Source organism: Nerophis lumbriciformis, linkage group LG05 (genome assembly GCF_033978685.3).
Source record: "Nerophis lumbriciformis linkage group LG05, RoL_Nlum_v2.1, whole genome shotgun sequence".
Lineage (NCBI taxonomy): Eukaryota > Metazoa > Chordata > Actinopteri > Syngnathiformes > Syngnathidae > Nerophis > Nerophis lumbriciformis.
In genome coordinates this window covers 49,925,123-49,938,852 of record NC_084552.2, presented here as the reverse complement: position 1 = coordinate 49,938,852, position 13,730 = coordinate 49,925,123, and the positions used below count along the sequence as shown (strand labels likewise).

Sequence of the window (13,730 nt, the reverse complement as noted above, 5' to 3'; positions counted from 1 at the left end):
TTGCCACGCAAAGCTAATGTTGGCACTATCTTCGCCGTGACAACCGAGTTGACCACCTTTTGGCACAGCAACTGATACCCATGGTTTCAACTGAGAGGAATTACACACAATGTGACAAAGTATTTCCACTTAGTGGCCATGCTAGAAGCCTTGACGACAGCCTGAGCAATGAGGCTTGGAGGATTATCGGGATACCGGCGAGTAGAACGCACTTATGGCTATTATATTGAATAAAATGAGCGAGAAGGTGACTTATGGGTGCTATGTCTGGAGGGCTCTAATACTTTTGAAAAGCGTATTAGGAAAGTAGTATTCAAGTTCGTTATCCATCCATCCATTTTCTACCGCTTGTCCCTTTCTTTTTATAATATTTATAAATAAAAATCCTAATTCTCGAAAATTACTTTACCGGAACCAATTAGAGGCAATAAAGGATTAATGTATATTTCATTGTTTCCTGCATGTAAAACTATAATTGTTTTCTAAAATGATAGGTTTATACTTTTGGGTGTTTGGAACACTTTAATTGGATTAAAATCTCTTATGGTAAAAACTGCTTTGGTTTTTGCACGATTCAGTCTTTGCTGCAACTTTTGGAACGGATAACTAACAAAAACCAAGGTACAAATGTATTTCCACTCTAACTTTGTTTCACGTGTAAAAAGGCGGTTATCATTAATTACTCGCGAGACAAGACATTGCATTAATAAAAAAAATGAAATTTTTATTATGCACACCAATGTAGTCACAAGTGAGCGAGCATTGCTGTGGGGTTTGACTTTTGGATTCTTTTGAGTCTCTATTTTTTATTCTGTTATGAAATGTTTTGGTTATTACGGTACTAAGAACTTGTTTGCGGTGATCGCATTACAGTCATTCTATGACTCGACTGTGCACCAAACTTGAGCACAGATCGGCGCACACAGGAGATTTTAGTTGCCAAGTAGGCCTGCGCATAGTATGATTGGCATATTGTGACGAGTATGAGGAACACTAAATGGATTGATCCACCACAAGACAATGTTTTAACTACTTGAGACTCTAGCCAGAGGTAAATAAAGAGAAGACACTGCTGACTCGACAAAAGTTCCTGCAGTAATCGAAGCTTTTAGAAACAGCTATTAGTGGGGATTGATAAATCTTTTGTGGAGTGGATCTTCAAGCTGCCAAGACGCAACCTGACGGAGAGATGACACCGCCATGAATGATGCCAACAGTGCGCATTTACAGTAAAATTGAGGTAAGGGTTGCACATGCCAAGACGTTTGTGAGAGTTATTCATCCTGGAGAGTTTTTGTCTGAGGCAAGTAAGAGAAATTAAACCAAAGTCATAAAGAAAGCAACATGAGTGTCTGTGGGGAGCAATGTGATTTGCCAAAACTCTGTGTAGCTGACTCATGCTGGGAAAAAAACAAAAACATCACACACAGAGAAAGAAGGAGCGGGAGTACAGAAAAGACCAAAGTGGGGAATCTGAAAGGAATCTATGGCAACAGGGAATTGGCTTGAGGTTTGAGGCGAATTGAAAAAAAACATATTGGGCTCTTCTCACTGTTGTCAGGATTAAAATGTACGAAAATGCAGGCTGGTCTCTAAATGTGAGTCAAAATGTGGAGTCAGAAAATTGAAAATGAGAAGAAATTAGGAAATTGTAGTGTAGAGCACACAACCAGTAAACAGATCATTCATCAGACAAACAAAAGCCTTTGTTAGTATAAAAATATCTGATGAATGCTAAATAGATTTGCCCGAATCAAATGTTATTAATGTAAAGCCTCCGCAATCAAAAGCTATTCACACATCAAATGTCATCTGTGCGGCACACACTTCCAAAATTCTGTCACAGTTCTCTTGCTCTGCGGGGACCAAAGGATGGATCAAGGTCATGGACCAGTTCTTCCTCTCCTACAGCCGTCCTACATTTATATATTTAATGCAGCAGAGGCTGCTGTGACTTTACTGGGCTCCCATTAGCTGTGCTTCCTGCACCCTCTTTTACCTCTGCAGTCAGGCTAATGCAGCTCTTTTCCACCGTCAAGTACGTGTGGGTGGAAACTGTTCTTCTTTTGGAAACCTATTTTTGTCAGCTGATGACTCAAAACTTGCCTCAGTTTGTGGAATTTTAAAATATAGTATATACTATAGTATTTTTAAACATTTGTAAAATACATCTCAGAGGGCAATGAACCAAAAGCAACTTGACTTTTCAGACTATCCTTGGAGGCTTATTCAATTCATAGTCTTTGGGCATGAACAGCTCTACACTGAGCTCGAGAACTATCATATTGGTCCTTGAGTTCTAGTATTTTAGTTAAAATCTGAGGGCTCATTTCACATTCTCCCTCCTACATCGCCCCTCTTTTACTTGACACTCCTCTCGGCTCTAGCATCTCATGCCATGGCGAAGTATTGCAAATACACGTATGTGCATACGAACGTCCCTCAAGTCTTGCTACGTCATCAACCCTCGCCATTTGCCAGCTGTGTCGTAAGGCAGGTCCGACAAATGTTTGTTTACTTTCCAAATGCCGTCGCACGGGATGTTCGACTTTACTTGACCTCTTCTTGTTTTTGTTCACCTATCTTTATTAAAAAGAAGACCATTTAGAAGACAACGTTTTTGGCGAAATATGCAAGTGCTGGTGCATCAGCTTGCACTATGTAAAATGTGTTTTCTGTATTTGAAGCCAATATTTATGTGCAGTCGCAGAGGTTCGAAGTCTGACTAAAACCACAAGTGTGATTGTTAAAAAAAAAAAAAATACACTTATTACTTACATTTGTACACTTCTCTGGGTTTTAGGTCTGCCATCTTCCTCCTCACACTGGATAGTGTAGGGAGGTCTGCGAGCTCACTTCACTTCAAGGGATGTACTTTGCCCTTGAACGCCTTGATTGTCGTGAACGTGCAAAACCAAGAAGGGAGGGCAAAACACGGCTGTATTCGAATTGAGCCTAAATAATAGAGTGCTAGCTATACAGACTTAGACTTAGACTTCCTTGTTATTGTCATTCAAATGTGAACTTTACAGCACAGATTAGAACGAAATTTCGTTACATAAGCTCATGGTAGTGCAGGATAAAAAAGCAATAAGGTGCATATATAAATAAATAAATATATATAAATAATATATATAATATATATATATATAAAATAAATGAATATATATAAATATATATAAATAAATAAATAGATTACTGTACAGATAAATATATTGCACATTTTCACATGCGTCCACGTTTATGGATGTATGTTATATTGTCTTTTTTATTCCAGCGAGTTAATCCTTTTTGGGGGGAGTTGAGGGGATAATTTAATTTAATTATGATGCGTTCAAGAATCTTACGGCCTGAGGGAAGAAGCTGTTACAGAACCTGGAAGTTCTGCTTCGGAGGCTGTGGAACCTCTTTCTAGAGTCCAGCAGTGAAAACAGTCCTTGGTGGGGGTGGGAGGAGTCTTTGCAGATTTTCTGAGCCCCGGACAGTTGTCCTATCTAGTCATTGAGCATTAAATAGAAGAAGCCTGCTCGGACTAGAGGTGTCTGACGCCTGAACGGCCCAGTTTTGATGGTAAACTATGTTCTGAGAAGACAATGACCTGGATAAACAAGGGTATTCACAAACACCTCAGAGGTCCAACAATATTATCATGGACGCGTGTTGTAGCCTTGATGCTGTAATTTCGACAGTTTTAAAGTGATTTTGTAAGCTCTATGGCAGTCTATGTCAAATATGCGAACAGGTTCCATCCGGCCTGCGAGATGAGTTTACTAAGTGTAAAATTGAGCTGCATTTTCAAATGAAACTGCTGTTTAAATGTGTCCACTGGATGTCATATTAGCAATTCTCTTAGGGAAGCAAATAGTTTATACCGGGATGAGCAAGTATACCAAGCAATAGGTACACGGTAAAGCGGGGCTGTGACTCCTCCCCCTTGACCAAATATAAAATAAACAGGCGTAAAATAAACAATTGGTCACCCCACTTAAAATGCTGCATGAGACACTGCACATTGATATAGTTCTGTGAAAATGATTGACTTCTGTGCAAATTTAAAGAAAGTATACAGTGAAAATGACAAATGAGGTAGTTGATACATAGAAGAGTTTTCATTTATGCTTGATTTTGTATTTTGTTCAATCCAAGATGGGCTGTCATTTAAAGTTTAATTGCTTTGTAGATACATTGAGATTAAGTCTAAATTCATTGTGTTTTTCATGGTGTTTTTGAAATTGCAGAATTTTCAACTACTTGAAGTGTTTTTTCAAGAAGACTATTTGTGATATATACATTTTCAGAATGTGCTTGTTCTATTTCGGGCCGAAGTAAAACAATCTGAAGTTGTTGTAGTTGTATTTTTAAGTTATTATGCTATGATTTTACCTGTCTGGCCCACGTGGGAATAGATTTTCCTCCATGCGGCCCCTGAGCTAAAATGAGTTGGACACCCCTGCTCTATGGGCAGTGCACAGATGTGGGTGTCTAGCTTTGAGGCTATCATATAGCACGATATTAATATCATCATAGAAAAAGGAATAATTGTACAGTCGCTGCCTGGCATGTAAAAACCTTTCATGACCACCAACCAGATCTGATAATACAGTAAACAAGGCTGTCTTTATCAACCCGTTTACATGCTGACAAAAAACAGTCACGCTTATGCGAGGCAACATTTCCATGACAATTAAACACCAGAGGACAGGAGTGTCAGCCACCTGACACAAAAAGCCCTTTAAAACTTGAGATAGGGATGGAAGAAGGGAAGTGTGTGTGCGCGTGCGTGTGGCCTTGTTAAGTGGTAGCAGGATTATAGCTAGCTCCCACGGTGGTGGCTTTGGTCCATTCACCGCTCCCTATAAAAAGCCATTAGCATGTGAATGAACACATTGGATGGAGTTTTCTAAAGCTTGTGAAAGCGCTGATGCACGAACAACCAGGTGAGTTTTAGACCACACTGGGCGGGAGTATGTTTGGTGTCTTAACATTTTACAACAATTTACCTACATGCAGTCAACATACAGTAACAGTTTCTGGTACAAACATTTAGAGAACTGACAAGCACATTTCTGTAAAATATCAGCAAAATTGCATGAAAAACATGGCCGCCATCAAGAAAAATGATTTGCAGGGGCACAGATGGAGTTTGGCAACTAACTGCCGATGCAGTGGAACCACAGTTTTCATAACTAGTTTCCAAACAGTAAGACTAAAACAAAAATGTACAAAAAAAATGTATTAAAAAAATTGCAATTAATCCATTCCAGACACGCTAAAAATACTAACACAAAACACATTTTATATTGAGGAATTATAGAGAACTAAAACAAGCCCACAGAGAGCACAGACCACCGCCAGGCTTCATCTCCCAATAGTGCTGAATCCTTAAAAAATAAAAATAAAAGGCCGCAAGAGGCTTCACTTATTGCATCGATCTCAGCAGCTGGTGCCTTTGTTCTTTAGTGGAACAAAAGAAACAAGAGTGAACCCTCTTGTCAGTAATTTACTGTGTAAAGCGCTATAAAAATGTAATTCACTTCACTTCACACTATCAATCAAAGTTTACTTATATAGCCCTAAATCACGAGTGTCTCAAAGGGCTGCACAAGCCACAACGACATCCTCGGCTAAGATCCCACTACCGGTGTGGGTGGAGGCAGGGCTGCGAGCATACACAAATACGCATTCACACACACATACACACACTGAAGCCCAGCCTTGTAACAAAAAATCATTAAATAAAAAATAACATATTAGAAATTATCTGAACTTTTCATCAAAATCAGCCAATAACTTTGAGTTTTGAGTAAAGCTGATAACTAAGTCAAAGACTTTTTAAATATAAATAACATTTTACAAACACATCAGTCTGGTTTTAGGATGAACCACAGTACCGAAACAGCTCTTTTATAGATTTTAAATGACATTAGGTGGAATTTAAATAATAAAAAACTCAGTGTTCGTTCTGCTGGCTCTAAGCGCTGCTTTTGCTACAGTAGACCATCACATTTTATTAAACAGACTTAGAAACCTGGTGGGCCTCTCTGGTACTGTTTTTACTTGGTTACGCTCTTATCTCACAGACAGATGTTTTTATGCAAGTATAGATGCATGTTCCTCAGGAGCCCATAAAATAAGAAGTGGGGTTCCCCAAAAGCTCAATTTTAGGTCCCATTTTTAATCTTTATATGCTACCTCTTGGGGACACCATTTCAAGGCACAGCACTATTTTCCACAGTTACGCTGATGATACAATTGTACATTGTCGAGTCTCCTGATAACACAGGACCAATTGATACCCTTTTTTTAAAACTTCATTTTAGATATCAAGTCATGGATGTCATTTCCTACAGCTCAACCAGGACAAAACAGAGGTTTTAATTGTAAGTCCGTAAGGCCAGAGGGAGAAACTTTGACCAAAATTACAAGTAGAAGAAAGAAATTATAAAAAAATCTGGGCATGATTTTTGACTCCGAGCTGACTTTTATCCCACATATGAAAAGTATTACAAAAATCGGTTGTCATCATCTTAAGAACATAGCCAGAGTTCGCCCATTTCTCTCTCAGTCCAACACAGGAGTGCTAATGCATGCTTTTATCTCCTGTCAATTAGAATATTGTAATAGCCTGCTCTCTGGCCTTCGGAAAAAATTATCAGAACGCTACAATTATTACAAAACTCAGCTGCACGCATGCTGACGAGGATCAGAGGGCGGTAGCACATTACACCAGTTTTAAAGTCCCTGCATTGGCTCGCCGTCCACTTCAGGGTCGATTTTAAAGTTGTATTGTGAGTTTTCAAATGTCTTAATGTCCTTGCGCTGTCTAATCTATCCAACCTGCTTTTACTGTATCAACTCTCGCGTATCCTCTGGCACCAAACTTTTATCTTATCAAATACTAGTACAAGGACCCACGGTGAGGCGACATTTAGCCACTGTGGCCCCACCTGAGAGCCTCAGGACTGCAGAGCCCGTTAATATTTTTTTTAATGGCTAAAGACACAATTTTTTATTCAGGATTTTTACTGATTTTGGTAAACTCTTCTCATGTCTTTTATTTTCATTATATTTGCTATTTTTATTATTGTTTTTATTGTTATATTAATTGCTGTTATTACTAATATTCTCTCAATTGTATTTTTTTATTAACTTATTAATGTATTATTTACATTATTATATTTACATATATTTTATACTATTTTTTAGATGGTGTTAATTTTAGGTATTCTTCAGTGTGGATGCCTCAAAGGTGGTGTTTTTCCTCAATCCTCAGTGCCATGCCATGTTTTGTTTTGTTATTGTCAATAGCGCTGTGTACGTGTGTGTGTGTGTGTGTTTTGTTCTTTTCTTCTTTTTTTGTGCAATGCACTTTATGTTTGCCACTTGCCTGAGTATAAAGCTTCGTTTGATTTGATAACTCAAGAGATTACATAATACTGGCGAAGGTAACTATTACAAAAATAAAATAAAATGTGACCAAAAGGTGGAATTCTTTGCACTCGATTACAAGGGCAAACCCTGTAGTTTTGTTACACGCAATATTTTGCCATGCAGTAATCGAAACAGATAACTAACTTTTGGCAAAAACGTTCATCTTTCCAAAAGTGTGGCGCATGAAAATCGAGGTAATGTTGTAAGTCACTGACATCATCATAATAACATTTTGAGGACATCTGGACTTGTACATGTATGCTAGCAGATCTTCTGAAGCATTTTGACTACAATCTATAAGGGGAACCACAAATGTCATTTAAGGAGTGTCCTATTATTTTTACATGAATAAACATTAGAAATGCAGCTCAACACCAAACTCACATGTCTGTTAAAATTTGATTCGGCTTGAATACCAGAAGAGTTCCAGAAGCATTGTCATTTTCAGGCTGTTGTGTGGTCTCAGCTGTCTCTCTTATTTACTGAGTTTTCCTTTTCGCTTTCTTTGTGTATCCAGCTTTTGTCTCGCTTAAATAACTGCGGCTCATATCCCTGTTCAATTGCATGTAAATTTTATTGCAGCAGTAGTATTATTTTATGAAAGAGTGTCTGCCGTGTGTTTATTTTAATCAATACACTCATGATTGAAAAAGAGTTAAACCCCAGTCGTTGGCTTGTTTTGAAATGTGCCGCTAGGCTAAATTGGATTTTTGACATGGTGGTGTGCGCACAAAACAAGAGCGGCAATGGAGAGTCAAAGTAAAAGTGAGCCCCCCTCTGCAGTAATAAAAGTAAAATACACATTCGTCCCACCCCATTGCACCAAAATGCACTCCCTAGCAGAATTGTGGAGGGTTTTTTTTTTTTGAGAGAAAGCATCAGAAAGTCGGTCTCAACTGCTTACCTCCCTTTGCAGCACCAGCTCTTTGGTGAACAGCATTGCCTCATCGCTGAAAGGCTCGGCTACCTGCATTCCTCCGGGCGTATTCCTGGAACTGCGCGGACATTCGATACCTAAGACAACACGATTGAAGGGGTTAGCTTTTTAAAAGGGACAAGTCAGTGGCCTAGTGGTTAGAGTGTCCGCCCTGAGATCGGTAGGTTGTGAGTTCAAACCCCGGCCGAGTCATACCAAAGACTATAAAAATGGGACCCATTACCTCCCTGCTTGGCACTCAGCATCAAGGGTTGGAATTGGGGGTTAAATCACCAAAATGATTCCCGGGCGCGGCCACCGCTGCTGCCCACTGCTCCCCTCACCTCCCAGGGGGTGATCAAGGGTGATGGGTCAAATGCAGAGAATAATCTCGCCACACCTAGTGTGTGTGTGACAATCATTGGTACTTTAACTTTAACTTTAAGTGCCTCGCAAAACGGTCTTTACCCTGAGAACACCTTTAAAAGGATAGATTACATTTCAAGTTTCATTGACGTCAAACATCCTTTTCCTCTACAGTGACAGGTCACGGTCTTCTGCTACTCTGAGGCACCGCTGACGCCAGCAAACACAAGGTCCAGCAGGACTTTAAGAGGGTACTTGTCCACTGAAAAGGTCATTCATAGGAGTAAAGCATGTTTTCGCAAAGCCAAAGGAGGCCGCATCTGCAAATCACGTCTTCCAATTTTTCAAGTACAGTGGTGCATGAGTTTTTGTACGCCCCACTTTTTGTCCGAGTGTATTTTAAAATAATATTTTCACTAAATCTAGCCCCGGTTCTCTTGAATTGTCTTAGTTATTGTAGGGCCAAACATTGTGTGTAACAAACTACCGGTACATTGGTAGCTCGGCTTATGAGTGCCCCAACTTACGAGTGTTTCGAGATACAAGCTCAGCTAATTAGAGCAAAATTTTAATTACGAGCCTTTGCAGCGCAAGTTGGCATAGCGGATGCCAGTTACACCCGTAAGAGCCTGTCTTAACTCGCTTGCATTAGTGTATACCTAGAGATCGACATATATTTGTTTACCAACCATTGGAACAAATAAAGTGAATGTGAAGACCGTCCTGAAAAGAAGGATGATATTAATTGAATCAAATGAATAAATATTCAAAAACCTAACAGAGCGAGCAGCCGACTTGGCAACGGTGTATTAGCGTAGCACTGCTAGTCTGCAACATACTTAAGCAGAATGAGTCGATATTGCCAGCCAAGGACGCTAAACTAATATCTAAATTCCACACCATCTTCATGTATCTATGAAAATATGGAAAAGCAGCTGATGGTGTGTTTGAAGAAGAAGCAGCTGGAAGGAAATACCGTAGACGTCCACTCTCCAAGGTAAATGCTATTGTTACATTACTTCATAAAACTATTGTATTTTTCTGTTCTACATTCTATTGTATTGTTTTTCATACAACATATATGACCTAAAAGTATTTTTTTCTTTACAAAGGGCATGTTACATGTTAAGTGTACTGAAGAAATTAATAAATTAATTTTAATTACTTTCAATGGACCACACCGATTTGAGATATGAGTGTTTTAAGGTACAAGCCCGGTTACAGAACCAAAAAAACTTGTAGGTTAAAGTAGTGCTGTAGTCAGTTTGCCCGTGTATTACTACGTGGAATCGAGTGCCCAAACAAAAAGAAATAGCACGCGCTGGTGTCTCTGTGCTATTTTTATTGAGTACGATGTATGGGAAAATGTATTCAGCTAAAAATGTGGTCTTTGCTGGACCTTTTGGAAGATGAATGAAACATGAGGTACCACTGTACTTTGCTGTTTCAGCAAGCCCTTTTGGGGGCTGCTTTTTTAAAATTTTTCCACAAACATTGAGTTTTGTCTCCAGCAGCAAAACAAGGTAAAAAGACAATTGATTAGCTACACTTGACAGTTATGACGGGTTTGTTGTTGATATTGATCTGGCACACTGACATGGTGTGTAACAAGTGAATTTAATGCCCAGGACCGACTATCTTTAAGACAAACTTCTCCCCGAACGTAAAATACTCCAAATTTAAAACAATTTCTAGAGGCGTTTACTAGCGATTTGCAACTTCACAGAATACTGTGATGAATATTCTTTTTTTGTCCTTTCAAATGTTTGCTAACTTCTCACTTGTTTTTTTTTTTTTTTACTTTGCCAGGCCTGACTATCAGCCACACTGTTGCTTATGTAATTAACAAGGCGTCCACAGCAGGCAGCCAGAAACAGTGTGATGCGGGGACTTTATGGAGCGAGCCTACTTTACTAGCCGACATTTGGTTGAGTTTTATGTTTTTTGCTGGTAGCTCTAATAGAAGGGGAGGAGGTGTGTTAATTTAGGAACAACTGCTTCTACCGGCTGCGGGTGACAACAAAGTAAACAGGAAATAAGTAAAATGTGTTATGATTTCTTTATAATATCCTTTTTTTAAGCTTATTTAAATATTGCAATATGGTATTTCCTGAAAAAAAAAACTTTTTGTAAAAAGTGAATGAAGTGAGTTTTCCAAGGCTGATAAGGTGAGCATTACAATACTGATGTAGCTCATCGTCATTCACGCCTTTAAGGGACCTGCACTTTTTTTAAATTTTGCCTATCGTTCACAATCATTATGAAAGACATGACAGATGGATTTCTTTTATCCATCCATCCATCCATCTTCTTCCGCTTATCCGAGGTCGGGTCGCGGGGGCAGCAGCCTAAGCAGGGAAGCCCAGACTTCCCTCTCCCCAGCCACTTCGTCCAGCTCTTCCTGTGGGACCCCGAGGCGTTCCCAGGCCAGCCGGGAGACATAGTCTTCCCAACGTGTCCTGGGTCTTCCCCGCGGCCTCCTACCGGTCGGCCGTGCCCTAAACACCTCCCTAGGGAGGCGTTCGGGTGGCATCCTGACCGGATGCCCGAACCATTTCTTTTAATGCAATCTAAATATTAAATTATTTAAATCAAAAGACCGCTTACAATGGAGCTCTATCCTGCCTATGAAGCCCTTAAAAAACATCCAAGCACCTCCATTAAGGTGTTATATACACAATGTGTATATAAGTAATGCAGTAACAGGCACATGTATAATAGCATTTAATATTTATGTATTTATCATTTTAAGCACACGCAGCACATTCATTTAAAAAACGCATCACTGAGGAAACAGCTGACTCGATGATGTCAACATTGGCACACAAGCTTGTGATCAAGGCACTGCTATAAATAGTTGGTCTGTATTAGCGATTATTATAACGATATCACTAATACTTGTTTAATATGCAAGTCACAAAATGTAAATTGAGTATTGTTAGCACTTATTGGATGTTTTTTTATTGGATTTTATGGGCGGAATAGCGGATCTCCCATTGGCTCTGCTGTAAGCGTACTTTTATTAACATTAATTTACAAATTAGAATGCATTAAAAAAAAGTCATGTCTTTCATAATGATTGGGAACGATAGGCAAAATTCCCAAAAAGTTCCACTTTAAGTCCTTATTAAAAGTTAAATGTTCACCATTTGTGTTTCACATCGTTTTCTTAGGTTAACGATATATATTTGCCATATATATTGTGTTCATAGTTTTGGGTGTCTAGGAAGAATCAATTGGATTAATATTATTTTTGGACAAATTGCTTTAGTTTTACGGTCGATTCGAGTGTAACAAAAAATATGATGCTTCTTCTTGGCGTTGATTGCATAACTCCCACCTGTCACCTCGAAGTTCATCTGAATCAAAATACAGCTGATTCATCAAATGTGACCCCCGAAGAGAAACAAGACATACACTGATCACAAGCGACATTGCAGTGCACATGTACACAAATGCTGGTGACCATGCATGTGCTGCTCGGCACGGCGGACCCTCCAGCGCACATGTCAATCAGCGTGCGGTACGTCAATCATCATACGTTGCCTGGGAAGACATCTTGGAGAGCTAGCTTATTTGAACCTTGGAGGTTGAAAACTAAAATATTTCCTGTTGATTTGATGCCACCATGTCATCAAAATAAGCATCATTCATGCTTAATGATAAAATAGCAAAAACAACAATAGCTTACAGTTTGATTAGCCTCATTAAATGCACCGCTTTTGATGCGGCTGCAAATATGAGTTATGTGCAATCAGCTGCGATGAGCTGGCGACTTGTCCAGGGTGTACCCCGCCTTCCGCCCGATTGTAGCTGAGATAGGCTCCAGTGCCCCCCGCAACCCAGAAGGGAATAAGCGGTAGAAAATGGATGGATGGATGGATGTGCAATCAGCTCAGGGAGTTTGCACCGCTCTTTTTAATGTTGGCGAGATGTTTTTTTTTTATATCCTCCATTGATAGGACACAATTAGCCGCGTTGAGGGGCACACAAAGCTGCAGTGCTCAAAAATCAAATTTAAAAACAACATAATAATGTTTCGATCAGTAGAGGTCAAATAAGGACTTCTTTGAAGGGTCTTTTTGCATGTTAAAAAAAAGAAGACAAATGGCACTAAGCTCTGCGCCGTACCGCCGCTTCTTGCTGATGCAGTAAATCCTTGCGTCCGAGTGATGGCTGTCTCATCTTTTCTGAAAGACTGCTGCGCATCAAACCTTTCACAAGTACCCTTCACCTGAAGTGGCCTCTTTCTTGGGTGGAAAAGCATGATGTGGAAGTTGTACAGCTTGTAGTTCTGTTAGGGGAATACGTTCCACCTTAAAGCAGAGTGGAATGTATAGGGAGTCTCACTCTCAATCCACTTTGTTCTGTTCAAGGACAAGACACTTTGGCCCAGTTTCCCATACAGGGATTAACCCTAGTTCTAGACTAAATCACTTTTTGAACCGAGAATTTACTGAAATGGCTTTCTCAAGCATGGATTGAAATAGTCCCAGATTTGTCCTAGTCCTAAATTAAATACCATATTTTCCGGACTATAGAGCCCACCTGTATATAAGCCGCACCTGTATACAAGCCCACCAAAGGAAAAATATGTTTCCATATATTAGCCATATTAGACTACCAGTATAAGCCGCATATATATATATATATATATATATATATATATATATATACACACACACACACACACACACACACACACACACACACACACACACACAGGTAAGAGCCAGTAAATTAGAATATTTTGAAAAACTTGATTTATTTCAGTAATTGCATTCAAAAGGTGTAACTTGTACATTATATTTATTCATTGCACACAGACTGATGCATTCAAATGTTTATTTCATTTAATTTTGATGATTTGAAGTGGCAACAAATGAAAATCCAAAATTCCGTGTGTCACAAAATTAGAATATTACTTAAGGCTAATACAAAAAAGGGATTTTTAGAAATGTTGGCCAACTGAAAAGTATGAAAATGAAAAATATGAGCATGTACAATACTCAATACT

The 13,730-nt window shown here is 39.2% G+C and overlaps 1 protein-coding gene across 1 annotated transcript in view; it reads right to left on the bottom strand.

The window, feature by feature from the left end:
- The window catches only part of snd1 (staphylococcal nuclease and tudor domain containing 1), a 272,862-nt gene that overhangs the window by 166,930 nt on the left and 92,202 nt on the right, over positions 1-13,730 (bottom strand). The window contains exon 16 of the mRNA XM_061959499.2: positions 8,336-8,445. Coding sequence (XP_061815483.1) covers positions 8,336-8,445 — 110 coding nt within the window. The remainder of the gene's footprint in view (positions 1-8,335; positions 8,446-13,730) is intronic.